The sequence below is a fragment of the Myzus persicae genome, unplaced genomic scaffold, assembly GCF_001856785.1.
Source record: "Myzus persicae strain clone G006 unplaced genomic scaffold, MPER_G0061.0, whole genome shotgun sequence".
Classification (NCBI taxonomy): domain Eukaryota; kingdom Metazoa; phylum Arthropoda; class Insecta; order Hemiptera; family Aphididae; genus Myzus; species Myzus persicae.
The window spans coordinates 1-15534 of NW_019100500.1; the positions used below are offsets into that span (position 1 = coordinate 1).

Sequence of the window (15534 nt, forward strand, 5' to 3'; positions counted from 1 at the left end):
TACTACCTTAGTACATCAACAATATCCTATAATCGTGCCAAACAAATAATTGTAATACAAAATATTAAAATAAAAAAATTCTCATGACATTTATTTGTAGATATTATCAGATAATATCTAGATCGTCGTACGTCACTGATAGATGGCAGTACTAGTATATAAGAGTTCCCTATCCCGTCAATAAGAGCACGGGTGATTACACGTTAATTTCATCGAGTTACATAGGGCTGGTCCCCCACATCTACCATAATCATCTTATCATCATAATTAAGCGGTTCATATCTGTAGGTTTGATAAACAACAATTTATCATTCAATTTTTTTCAAACAAGCAATAATATTAACACTCACTCTGTAGTATCGTAGCTAAAATTCATACAACATTTTTGAAAGTTGTCCAGCCTGAACAAGAGCTTTTGGAGTTCATATTTTATAGTTCTATTAAATATATACTTTCCTCTTTCTGTATACACATTATGTTCATTGTATTTCATGTGTATCACAATTTTTTTTTAGCATAGATTTATCATCTATTGGAACTCCAAAAAACCGATTTGCACGAAAAGTTCCTACTGTGTGTATTTTACGGTTTTCTAAAAATGCCATTATTGGAATAGACGTGTAATAGTTATCAAAGTATAGTTTGTGATGCATATTTATTGGAATAGATCTTGTCAACCGAACAATGACATTTCCCGTGGCTCCAAAGTCTGGTTCAGAATAAAATAATCTTTCAAACGAATTATTTTTGTTGCCAGTATAAAACTCAAAATCATATGCATACCCAGATGACCCACAAAGAACAAATAATTTATAACCCCATTTATGGGGCTTCATAGGTAAATATTGTTTCATATATGATCTAGCTTTTGTAGGGCATAACTGTTCATCTAGAGAAATACACTCTTCCATTGGAATACTGATATATTTTTGTTTAAGAGCAGAAATAATTGGTCTCATCTTAAATAATCTGTCACGATTGGGATCATCTCGTGGTAAGTCAAATTCATTATCATTGAAGTGTATATATCTCTATATTTTCAAATACATTCACACTCATGCAATTTCTAATAATATGATTATAGGTGTTTCCTGACCAGAAGCTTCTTAAATTTGGCACATGAACTATTGACATCATAATTACTATACCCAAGTACTGTTCAATACCAGTGTTATAAATATTGATTTCTTTCATAAGATGTTGCTGTGCATGAAAAATTCTAGTTTATTCTAAAATATGTTCTACTAATTTACAAAAAAATAACGAAAAAAATCAATCGGTGAAGTTAAATTTGAAATTTCTTTTGATAAACAATCAGATCCAATAAAATGTATGTGTTCGGAATTCGTCACAAAATTACCACGTTTCCAAACTATATTCGGTTTTTCTTTTGGTTCCAGAAATACTTTTTTTAGAGCAAGAACTACCTGTTTGAAATGTATTATTTCTAGTTTTTTTTTGCCACAGAAATATTAGAATTATTAGCATCCGATGTTGACTTTTTAGACATAATATAAATATTAGAATTATTTGCATCTGATGTTTGTGGTAAATAATTATCTTCTGTTACCTACCTCAGAATTATTTTCAAGACTGTACTGGCTAAAAAGTTCATTTATGAAATTGTCAGCTATTTCTATAGGTGGCGGACTATTCTCGAGGTATTAAGTTGGCAAAGTGAATACTTCATTTGAATCATCAAGTTGACAAATTTTCAACCTGATGATCTTTTAAAAAATAAGCTTTAAGTAGTGGATCAACTACCATACAAAATAATAAAGTTGTATTTTATCTGAACAAGGGAACATGTTTAGTTATACCAATATTTACTTTAGATGCAAATGTGCGAACCTTTAAGTTATAAGTTATTTTGGTATAGATCTCTTAAGGTTTCAATAACATAATGCAAATAACAAATAATGCTCGCTGCTGTAGGCAATAAAGAGCTACATAAATCATTTATGTGGCATTGTATTACGGTTTTAGTAAGCACAGCAAACCTTCAATTGTTGAATGTTGATCCCTTGTTAAGTTATCAATTTTACTATTAGACTCTATCAAATCAGCAGAAATAAATCTTTTTAATTCTTAAATCCGTTGTAGTATTAAATATTCAGAGTTCCAACGAGTCTTTATATCTTGGATTAGCATCATCTTGGATTAGCATCAATGGTGGAGACATATTTTCTTTTTTTTTAAGTTAAAAAAGCCTTGCCTCTGCCGTTGAACTTGGCTTATAATGGCCAACAATGGACCTACAAGCTATTAAAAGAGCTTCTGAGTTAGGTGTACTTTTTTGTGACATCAACTATTGCAAATTGCAATGAGTGTGCTACACATCTTAAATGTTTCCAGGTGTATCCATCAGGAACTTTACTTACTGCTAGGTTTGGTGCATTGCCTGTAACAAAATACATAGGTTTATGTTTACAAAATGACCATTTTTCAATTAGTCTTACTATAAGATTATTTAGATTGGCTGCAGTATGTTGATCTTTTTAATATTCGAGATGTAGTGTAACGTGACGAAGTTTCCATTCTTCCTTGACGTAATGGACTGTTAAAACAATGTAACTTTCATTTGAACGAGAAGTCCATCCATCTGTTGTAAATAACAAGGATCTTACACGTTTGCATTCATTATCAAGGATACTTTTAATATGATTAACAGCTTTTTCAAAAGCGTTCGGAATATGATAGTGAGAAAAATATTTCCTCGATGGAACAGTTTACCTAGGTTCAGCTTTTTTCATAAGTTCTATAAATGCAGGTTCTTGGACAATAGAATAGGCATGACAACCTTGATACACTGTCAATAAGTGCCTTCACATTTGGATTTGTTTTCACCCATGCTTGTGTTAGGTTTATAGCTTGTGGCATTGTGGGTTGAGACATTTACATTTTTTTGGAAGTATTTTCAGTTTTTGTTAAGTTACTCACATCATTATATTTATCAAATATATTTTTATGCATTTTTAGATGATTAATCATTGATTTTGTTTGACTACATTTCCTTTTTATTTGCACTCCCACACTCTAAACATTTACCTTTTTCAACACCAGATTCTCAGATTTTATTGATAAATGATATTTAATAATTTCATCATAACTTAAAAAAGATAACTTCCTGGATACTTAATAAACAACTAAAATCATGCATGCGTAAACGATAAAACTATATGATACATGTTAATGTAGATGAATAGGTAAGTAAAATAATATTTTATTCCATTCCACGATTTGAATTGTTTTATATTATCATTTAGTAAAAAAGCGAGGAAGTAGATGTCACCCTGCTGTATATTAGGTATTTAGGTGTCTAGAAGGTGCTGTAATGGATGGTATTAAATTTGAATAAAGTATCTTTGTATTTGTCCAATTAATTTAATACATATTAAAATATTTAAAACAGTATATTATATTGTTGTCCCTAATTAAAATGTAGTGTTGATGGATCTCCGTGGCAACCTAAAACCCATGAGTTTGTGTGCAGCTCTCATTTTATAGGAAACATTCCTTCTAAAAACCCCAACAACCCTGCCTATATTCCAACAATGTTTCCTGTGTTTTACAAGAAAAGATCAATTAACGAACTACAGCAGAATAAGAGGCATAATCGATACAAGGCCAAGCAGGAAAAAGTAAATAATGAAACATTGTTTACTATTGGTTTAAATAATACAAACTTATCATCAAACAATTATGAATTATTTATTTACAAACCAACATGATATAGGAACTCAAGTACCATTTGATGTTTCTGATGTTGAATATTTTTCATTTCAATGTACATTTGAAAAAAATAGTAACTCAGTTAGTACATTTATTTCAAGTAGTTCTAACAAACTTTTACCAACCAATATTGGTCGATAAATCGAGTATCCCTATACCTAAAATTTCAGTTTCTTGTCTAGATTGCAAAAAATGTCATGGTTATGAATCAATAAAGAGTGAACAATCCCTTGAAGATTTAACTGGAACATCTTTTGAAATGCTTATTCTTCTTTTATCAATGATGTCTGAATCTGCTTGTAATAGTAATATAAACAATAATAATAAACTTTTAATGTTCATCGTACAACTATTAGCAGAATATTTTTTGATATACTCTCAGTTTTAGTTATAAAAACCAGTGCATTTATATTTTGGCCTAATAAAAAAACAATTCAAGAAACGCTAACTGAAGCTTTTTAAACTAATTTTCCTGAGTGTCGTTGCATTATAGATTGCACTGAGTTTGAAGTTGAGCAACCGGCGACAGTTGAACAAAGAGTCTATATGTATTCTAGATCCAAATCATGTTATAAAATTAATGTGCTTGTGGGAATTACATCAAATGGATCTTTTTGTTTCCTTTCGAAGAGTTACGGGGGAAGAAGTAGAGATTCTTATATTACCAATGACAGTGGGTTTCTTAAAAATTTAGAAGTAGGGGACATAGTTTTGGCTGACAATGGGTTTCCGGGTATAAAAACCTTATGTGATGATCAAAAATCTATTTTGGATATGCCCCCTATTTTGCACAATGGGAGATTGAGGAAGAAATAACTAATAATTATTCTGTAGCTAGTTTTCGTATACATATTGAACGTTTAGAACTTTTGTTTGCTAGACTAAAAACATATGGATTTTTAAATAAAATAAAAATTGACTTACTCCCACATATCGTTGATATTATTAAAATATGATGTGTTATAACAAATTTACCATCTCCGATCATCAAACAATAACTATTACTTTAAATTAACATAAATGAGAAAATCAACTTTTTAGTTTAAAAATGTATTTATTTTTAACATATCTTTTCTAAATCTATATAGAAAGTTAATTGTGTAAAAATTATTAATATTACATATGTATATAATATATAAGTAAATACAATTTTATAACTTTATAACTTGTACACACACTTAATAATAGATCAAACATACATTTTGTTGTAAATCAAATTATGATTTTAATACAAGTTCTGTTAAATAAGTTGAAAAATAAAACTGTTCAATTTTAGACAAAGCTGAGTTATAAAATAATTGTTTCTTTCAACAGTTATAAGAATTGGTTTAATATAATTAAAAACATAGAAATCACATTTTGTTAAACCTGTACAAAACATTAGAAATTGACATTGAGTGTAATATGTATGTGTTGGTCTTAATATTATATTGCCATTATTATATTTCAAATAACATAAATTTATTTTTGCATCAGACTCTATGGGTGTATTTTTGCATGATATAGCCATATAGGACATTTCACTTCTAACACTCGATCAATTTTATTGTTTTTCATAATTATAAATTAGTCCATCTGGAGAAGCACATATCCATGGATTATTAGAATGCACAATTAAACCACTCTCAATGTGTTCGTAACCATATTTTATTTTTAAGTAAGCTTGAATTGCAGTTTTTTCAGTTATTAAACCATAGCCTACATGTATTGATGCTTTACCCTTAAGTGAAAAATTTAGCATCAGTATATTTACAACTTTTTGGTAAGACATTCTTGTGTTAACAATTGTATGAGCTTTTGTAGCTGAAACCCTGAATTTACGTTGTTCAAACCATGTTTTTGATTGAGATTGTTTGAATAAATATAATTTTAATTTCAAATATAATATAATATAATTTCAAGAAACTTGAAACTTCTACTTAAATGTTTGAATTGGCATGTTTTTATTAACCGTTGTCTAAAAATGTGTGACTATAGTTTGAAGTTTAAATATTTTAATTGCCGCCTTACTTTCGCTCCGGAATCAAGTATAGGTAATATAATAACATATCCTAGACTGACACATCATCTCCGTTCAGAATCGTTTTTCGTATAGAATGATACCTATCATTGCATTCAAATTTAACACATACACATCCTTTATAGTGACCTACTCTACGACCCCCTAATGTACAGCAAAGCGGCATCCACTTGTCCCCTTTTTAAAATTGAAATCATTCGTAATATTATACACATTGAAAAGTAACAACATTTATTTGATATAAATAACTAATTTATTGTCATACAGTGATACATATTGAAATCAATCTGCCTCATTTATGAATAATGAATTGGAACAGCCATTTACGACTAATGTTCAACATATATAATTTATACTATACAATGTGTGACTATAATATAACTTATGTTTAGATGGCTACATTTATTTACCACATCAGTAGCGGCGGTGGCACCAGCAACGGCGAAGGCGAAAGCCGTGGTGGCTGTGGTGGTAACCGAAACAGTAAGAATATATAATATACCTACCTACTAATTTGTTTAAATTCTATTTTCGTAAAATGTAATATTCAGGTGTAGCAAAACTTCCACATGTAATACTAATACACCACAATACCACATTGACATTTAAGAATGACTATTTGTATTATGATTTATGATGTATTATAGCGTATACATTTTGTCTTTTAGGTATTGAGTACCATTGATTTTAACTAATAACCATTAAGGGGATTGGAAGCGGTGATTTTCTGTCTTTCTCTAACCCTGACAAAAATAAAGATACTTCTAGTAGTTTGAATCAAAATATGTAAAGATGTTTTAATTGGTATACAAGTTTACTTTGCATCGGTCAAAGCACTTTTTCAATTGTAGCAATATTTTGATGATGATAAATATTTTGAATTTGTAAATTTTTATTATTAAATATAATTTAAGAAATATTAAAAATAAACTTTGACCGATGCAAAGTAAACTTGTATACCAATTCAAACATCTTTCAATATTTTAAATCGAACAAACCCTTCAGCGCCTCACGAAACCATATGGTTACAGTAAACATGTGTTGTCCCGACGCCCGTATTTCTAATCTACAAAGTTATTTTTAGTCCATATACACAAATATCAATTGTCTATTACTCGAACAAAAATTATGGATATACCTTTAGCGTAAGTAGGATATTTATATGAACCTATTATTTTTTCGTAGTATTTGTATACAGCCGTACTCATTACTAGTATTATAAGATGTTGAATATTTTATTTGAACATTGGAAATTATTTTCTTTCATACAATCGTCTATAAACCTGAGCGTAATCGTATGGTTACACTAGGCGTTTATAGTACTGTTCAATGTGATACACGCTGTTGGGTGTTAGGCTACGGTTACTATGTATGCGAGTTCTAACGAATAATTGTTCTGACGAATTCGTCGTCAGAACAAAGCGGTTACTTTGTGCGCGTTTTTCGACATTCTGGTGGTCAGTATGTTTCTGCCACCCAGCAAAGGTGGACGAACTTGATGAAATGTATTTTCTTGAAAGTCCGTTATTGAAATTATTGTTGTTAAATGGTGGAAAAACAGAGCATGTCAACGAGTTATTTTCTAGAAGAGACGACAAAGGAGAGTGTCGCCGCCGCGACAATACGGCAATAGCGCGGTAGATATCACCATCGACCGTCTCTCACACACACACACACACACACACATTATATTGTTTTTACTTTGAATTATACTTTTCTCCCGTGAATTATTATATCATATAAATGCATAGTATATTAATATGTAGATTACGAAGCGCGTTATCGCATGCAGCTGCGTAATTATTATGAGACACGGCCGCCGTAATTAAAATCGGTTCGCACACTGCTGTCAACAAGACGCGACTTATTTTTCTCATGCGCGAATCGCCGCTGTTTTCATTATAAATTGTAAGGCGCGAATCGCCGCTGTTTTCATTATAAATTGTAAGGCGCGAATCGCCGCTGGTTTCATTATAATTTGTGCGGGCACGAATTGCCACTGTTTTTAATTATATAAATTATTGTAAGGCGCGAATCGCCGGTTTATATTATATTCTATTTGAAAGTGCGCTAATCGCCAATACTTATCATCTTATAGTTAATATTATGTGTATCTGTTAATATGTTAGTGTGGCATAATCACCACCTAAGAAATTCAATTATTATTATTCTGTGTTGAAATTATTGTTTTCATATAGCATATTATAGGTACCAGCTGGCCAGCGGTGCTCCGTCACAATTGTGAGTTTTATTTTATATACATATTTATTATATTACAGCTCAAATAGCTAATTATTTATTATTATCATATTTATATTGTTGTGTTGCTGTGAATTTAATATTATTATAAATGTAAGGCTTTTACCGGTAATACAGCAATACTATTTCAATTATTAAGAACCGTGTTATTATTTTTTATTATTAGTTAATATAAGTACACCCACATACACATACACACCTAATCACCACACACTACCTAGCACTCAGAGTATTTGCTCAGCGATCCCGTCCACTATTCTTGAGTTGCTTACCCATATTATACGCTACACATATCGGTCGGTGTGTGAGTGCTTTTGCGTACGAAGTATTTTGGTACCGAGCGCACGAACTAATTATTGTTCGTACTCGGCCGTATCAGAGAGTTTGAAATGTTATTTCAAGAATTATGGGATCAACCGGAAAAGTTTTTCGAGTATTTCAGGATGAAACCAGAAACATTTGAATACATACTGGAGAAAATAGAAAAAAGCATTACAAAGTTTTCCAATTTTCGTAAATGTATTTCAGCAAAACAAAGACTGGCTGTATAAGGTAAGAAAAAATTAACAATATTAAATTTTTTACTTCAATAAAAAGTCGAGATATTTATAAATTTAATTTTTATTATTTTTAATTGTTTTAAATATAAATGAAAATACAAATAGTCAAGTGAAATAAAATATGCAGAAAAATTGAACACATCGCACTTACATTTTTAATGTTTTATCGCTATATATGGTGTTACACTTGAAAATAACGAAGCAAGATCTTCATGTTGAGTAGTACTCAGTGGAGTTCCCACTTGTGAAATCCAACTACCACTCGTTGATGAACTACATGATGATACCCTTGGTGGTGGACGGTGGGTTGGCTGTAGTGTATGCTGACCTCTGAACTCTTCTAAAAGATCCCCTTCGCAAAACACTTGTTGCAATTTAGTCCTCACAAACATTTTTCTTTCTTCTGGTATTTTCCTCAAATATGGCAATAAGCTCATGAGAAAATGATAATCTGGATCTTCATTTCGAGAAGCTGAATTCTTTTCTTTGAAAAATTGTAATTTTTGTTCTTCGAGCATCATCAATTGTTTAACCGCATTAGCATTATTCATTTTGGCAACTTTTTTCTGAGGAACACTTAAGTTTTGTGGAGGTGTAGTTGTATTCGTTGTGTTTTGAGGAGATTTTATCATCAGGTTTTCATTATCGGGATCATCAGGATCATCGGAATCAGGAGAAAAAGTTACTTTTCACCTTATATCTGCATTGGGCCAAAGTTAGCCTATGCTAGGTTAATTAGCTACTACCTGAGAAGTAATTACGTGTATTTTGATGGTAAAATAAGCTAAAATAGCATAATAAAAACAACTTTTAGNATATTTAGTGATTATTTTTAAAATATTGTATGTAAAAATCTAATATTATGTGACCTAGGTGGTGGTTAAAAATAAATACTTTGTTTCTATAATATTAACTAACTCTATATTATTAAACTATTAACATAATATTATTATAGCTTAATATTCATAACTTAACCACCTTGATAATAATAATCAAGTAGTAGATAGATAATAATATTTACTACCTTATTTGTAGAGTCAATATTATTAGAATTGACAGGTATGTAGTCTGGATCATCATCATAGTCATCACTACTTATGCATCCATACTCATAAGTGCTTAAACAGTCTGAATCATCATTACTTAAATTCTGTAAAATATGTTTTAATATATTATTTAAAAGATTAACATTTAGATATTATTTAAAAGTCACAATTTCTTCTTGTGAAGACATGCTTTCTACGTATATTTTTGCGGTAGATAATAATATTATATTATTATTATCATAACAATACTTAATAAAGGGTACTTACTTCATTTATTGCATCCATTGTAGACTGTAGTATTATACTCTATTATATTATTATAATGATGAACATAATTATTTTAATAATACGAGTAATAAAAATTTTAGAACAATAAAATATAAAATTCACGTGCTTTAAATTATGACTGATAATACACTTTGGCGCCAAAACTGTAATCAATAACTGGGCGTGAATAATGTAGTCGTAACTCAAGTTACAACTTTCTTCGCTGATACCACTGTTTTCTATGGCATTATAATTTCAAGTTTTTCTATTCTCTTTGACCAAGTTTTAATAATAATTGTGGACGTCGGAGATATAGAAAATAGAGGAGAATTCGTTTTCGTTATCAACTCAAAATTGATAAAAATTGAGTTACGACAGTTTTCGTTGCGGCAGTCGATATATATTATTATATCCACGTCCTAAAATTTAATCATAAATCAACAAACCTGATTCGTCGTCTGTAGTTGTGTAACATCTTGTCAAACATTTTTTTCTTTTATACTCAGTGCAACGCCAAATTATTTTTTCTTCACTCTTTCGGTGTATACTGAATAAATATCCTTCAAATATTAGTAAATTATTGCCTTTTTGGCTTTTAACAAATTCTAGCATTTTATAATTAAATAAAAATTGTTACTTAAAAAATTTGATTTAAGACTGTTAAATGCTCACGACACGCACTGTAGGACGTAGGTAATGATATAAAATGACACTATAATACCATTATCAAAATAACGAATACCTATTACTAGATTAGATAAAGTGCGATTATTACTTCTAATCGCAACAGCTATTATATTATATTTTGTCGGGGATATTTTGTCGGGGATATTTTTACGCGGAATATTTTGTCATGGAATATTTTGTCGGGGATATTTTGGTTTAGGGATATTTTGTCGGGGATATTTTGACCGGGATATTTTTACCGGGATATTTTGTCGTGGAACCAACCTCAACACACGTTCGTTGATGTGAGAGGAAAAATTATCACCTATCAACGCTGAAGGTCCGCCACCTTCTACTTCCTTCAAGAAAACACTCTCGAACCAGTTTTCAAAGGTGACGGAGTCGAACCAAACACTTTTGGTTCTGTTGTACCGGGTCCTAGGTGGACCACCTTCTGTCCACGTAGTCCACAATGACTACGCTTTATAAACCACATAAGTGAGAATGACCTGACCCTCCGCATTGCCACAAAACATCAGCGAAATGGCGCTTTTGCTAGAATTACAAATGTTCTCTACATATTTCGAACCTCTTTTTGTAATAACCTTTTTATTTCCCGGGTCGTCGGTTAAGTTCGTCTCGTCGTAGTTGTATATCCTCGAAGGCGGAATACCACTTAACGTCCTTTCAAGGCGGTCCATATAATCATTAATGTCGCTAGATGTTATATTGGCGCGAGTTTTTTTAATGTTTGCGCTGAACTTAACTGACAAATCTGGGTGTCTTTTAAGAAAACCGTTGACCCAATCATCTCCTGGTATATTATTTTTGAATTGTGGTACTTGAGTACCTTTGCTATTTAAATATCGACTTATAGTCATTTTTAGGTCATTAGATACTAATGGAAATCCGAAATTAGCAAGTGTAACGCAGTGCTGTGCAAAACTTATTTCTTCTTCACGGCTGAAGACTGTAGGACGGCCAACGCTTTTACTGTGGTCATTTTTAAATTTATTTTTAATAGTTGATCTGAGTATTTTATAGTGGTCTGAAGCTGCACGTTGGGACATTAACTTTAATCTAATTGCCCTTAAGCACATTTGTAAAGTATCATCACTATAATTCTGGTACATCCTGGTACCGGGTTTACGTATTATCTTCCGCGGCATGATGGTCTATTAAACAAAAAGGACTAGACAAATGAGATACTATACAAATTAAGTACCTAGAGGGACTATTTAAAACACGGAAATAGGATTATTATGCCAAAAAAGGAAAATAAACAAAAATGTTCGACTCAGATTGTAGCTATCGGGAAACATTGGCCCAGGGCCAAAGTTACCCCGACCTCAAAATCGTGTTTTAACCAACCAAAGAAACATTTTTTTTTACAATTATTGATAAATACTTTATAACGGTTATATATGTAAGACAATATTCTTACTTACCGAGTACTACGTCGATTGAATCATACAAAACCAAATAAAAGTTATACAAGCACACTTTTTCGAAACAAAAAAATTGAAAACAAACAAAATAGTTATTTATAGCTAGACAGGTGATAACGAAAAAAACTGTTATCATATTCGGTGACCAATGTTGTTATCTATCGAAAACAACAACAACATTCTGATAATAGTCACATGTCTTATCACAACAAACAGAATGGTTTACAAATTCCGAAGTGGGACAAAGTTACCCCGGTGGGCCAAAGTTACCCCGTCTTACGGTACCTATTAATATCGGCAGACGTCGTATTATATTTACGGTGATTCTCTATATTATTTTAATCTTATTAATTTTTCGTTTATTCGATTTTTGCATTATTGCAGAACAGTATGCTTCATTAACATTGTACTTTCAAGGCGAATACTTGATTGATTCTAAAGCTAAAAATATTTATGACAAACTGACGAATCTAATTTTTAAATTATATTTACAGTTTTTATCATTTATTTTGCCAATAATTTGTGATCTAACTCGAGAATTCCAGGCAGTAGGACCTAAAATTTTTATACTTTATGCAAAAATGGAATCAGCTTATAAGATGATTTTAGAATGTTATTTGAAACCAAAATATTTAAACGACACTGAAGTAAGTCATATTCAGTATAGGAATCCAAACAATTATTTACCAACGGAACAGATCTATCTTGGAGGAGATTGTAGTGCATTTACTACTAAGCCTAATATACTAAATAGAGTGGAAAAAAAAACATTTTATGATAACTGTTTAGTTTTTTATGTTGAATGTTGCCATCAAATGTAATAAAGATTTCCTTTTAACTCAAATCACCTGAAATTACTAAAATCTTTAACATTTATTGACCCAAAAAACATAAAAGGTATTACATTAGTTGCTTCTATTGCTCACAGTTGCCAAAACTAAGTTTTAATTATAATAAATTAGACCAAGAATGGAGACAAATGAGGAATATGAATTTAGATTTCAATTTAAAGTTCTTGATTTTTGGAAATATTTATTTAATTTAATTGATGGTAATGACAATCCAGTATTTCCAAAAATGATCAAGCTTGTAAGCTATATACTCCCGTTACCTCATTCAAGTGCCGCAGTAGAACGTATTTTTAGAACCATTAACCTCGACAAAACCAAAACTAGAAACAAATTATCCACATAATCATTAATTGACATATTACATTCAAAAAATATAATAAAAAGTGAACAACAGTCATGTTTTAATTTTTCTGTTACCAAAGTAATGTTACAGAAACACAACAATAGTATGTACAAGTAACACTATTAAATAATAGTAACTTGATGATTATGTTATATAGGTACCTTAAAGTGAATATTATACCTAATTGTTTAAATTGTACCTCAAAAGACTGAAATTTTATAATATTATAATACATTTTGTTGAAATATAATATATAGTATTTAATATATAAAAGTATAAGTGAGAAATGTTTGACGATTTACTATTATAGTATTAATATTTAATTATATAGTATCCATGTTGTTCCTATAACAAGGTGGAAATAAAAACCCCTGCGTACGTATTCTATTTATTCTAATACCCGTTTACAACTACGATATCTAATATTAATATCGATAGAACTTATAATATTATAAGTCTATGAATGTTGTCATATGTATTATCTGCGGTATTTACAAATCATGTTGGTGTATAATCTAAGATAACAGCCAAACATTTTTCCCCTTGTACTCCTAAACTGTTTTGTATCAAATTCAAAATTCAAAATCACTAAATTGTATACAGGGTGATTTTTTTATCGTGAACCAGTCAATATCTCGGTAAGTAGGTAGGTATTTGGAATTTTAAAATAATTTTTTTTTAACTTTCTGGGTTGTACTGTTTTATACTATGTTATAATTTTGACAATTGAACCATACTCATAACCAGGGTTCGGATTTTATAGCACCAAAAATCCTAAAATATGCGCTATAATATGACCAAAAAAACCTTAAAATATGCTCTATAAATATGCCCTAAAAACATCAAAAATAGCAACAAATAAAAATATATACAAATCAAAATTGTATTCAATTTATCATATAACTTTATTAAATCATTTATTTATAAAAAAACTAAAATCATCGTTTACAGTTTAAAAAAATTTGTGTGTACTGATTAACTTGATACCTTGAATTATGACATCGTTTGTACGCAACTATTCAAAATAACAACAACAACATTCTGATAATAGTCACATGTCTTATCACAACAAACAGAATGGTTTACAAATTCCGAAGTGGGACAAAGTTACCCCGGTGGGCCAAAGTTACCCCGTCTTACGGTAGTTGAATTCTGGGTGTCTACATCAAAATAATGTTGTATCACTCGAAACATTACCCTGCAATTGTCTTTTTTGAAATTGGTCCTTCAAAAATTCCATGCTTTTAAAATGGACCCATCTAGACTCATTGATGATCCCTCCTTCGTCTCCACTCCGTTTTTTAGGATTCTTGCTCAATTCCTTGCGAAACGTGTCCCTCAGACCTCATCATTTAGTTTTGGCTGCTTCGCCTAAAATTAGTTGAAAAAAAATAATTCACCAATGACTTTAATTTTGACCAAAAAATATGTTAGCGTATTGAATTATTGTTGTAATTGATATGTTGTATATATTATATATTATATATTATATTATATTATTTTATGTATTTTTTTTTATGTTTTTTTTAATTTTAATTTTAGATTTTTATCAACTGGGATATCATTTCGTTCACTAAGCTTCTCCTACAGAATTTCACACTGCACTATTCGAAACATAGTTTACAAAGTATGTCAAGCTATATGGGAGTGTTTCTGTGGTATACATATGTCTTTGCCTACTACAGAGAAATGGAAAACTATAGCGAGTGACTTCTACAAAAAATGGAATTTCCCCAACTGCATCGGTTGCATTGACGGGAAACATATTCGCGTGAAATGCCCTAAACAAACAGGATCGATGTATTTCAACTATAAGGGCTATTATTCTGTTGTATTGCAAGGAATATCTGATGCAAATTACAAATTCATTGCTATTGAAGTCGGGGCTTACGGTAAACAAAGTGATGCGGGAACATTTTCAGATTCAAATGTTTATCAACGGCTTGAAGCAAACACTTTAAACATACTAGAGAATGAAAATATTCCATTAACTGACATTTTAGCACCTTTTGTTTTGTTGGGTGATGATGCCTATCCTTTAAAAACAAATTTGTTGAAACTATATTCAAGAAAAAGACTCACTATTGAAGAACGTATTTTCAATTATCGATTATCGAGAGCTAGGCGATGCGTAGAATGTGCCTTCGGTATACTAGTAGCCAAGTTTAGATGTTTAAAAACTGAGCTACAAATCGATCCTGATAAAGTAGACATTGTAGTTAAATGTGTTTGTCTTTTGCATAATATAATCATTGATAAGGAAGGTCTTACATCCTTTGATTTTCCTGAGGTGAGCTTTGAGCCCCAACATAATGTGCCAATTTCACGGAGATATAATCACT

At 30.6% G+C, this 15534-nt stretch overlaps 1 protein-coding gene and 1 pseudogene across 1 annotated transcript; one reads left to right on the forward strand and one right to left on the reverse strand.

Annotated features, from left to right (window-relative positions):
* Positions 1-479: 479 nt before the first annotated feature.
* Positions 480-959, reverse strand: LOC111028216 (piggyBac transposable element-derived protein 4-like). Its single transcript, XM_022306770.1, has one exon. It carries the CDS (start codon positions 957-959, stop codon positions 480-482), a length of 480 nt encoding a protein of 159 aa, XP_022162462.1.
* A 2595-nt stretch (positions 960-3554) lies between these two features.
* LOC111028223 lies at positions 3555-4548 on the forward strand (annotated as a pseudogene).
* Positions 4549-15534: the final 10986 nt, after the last annotated feature.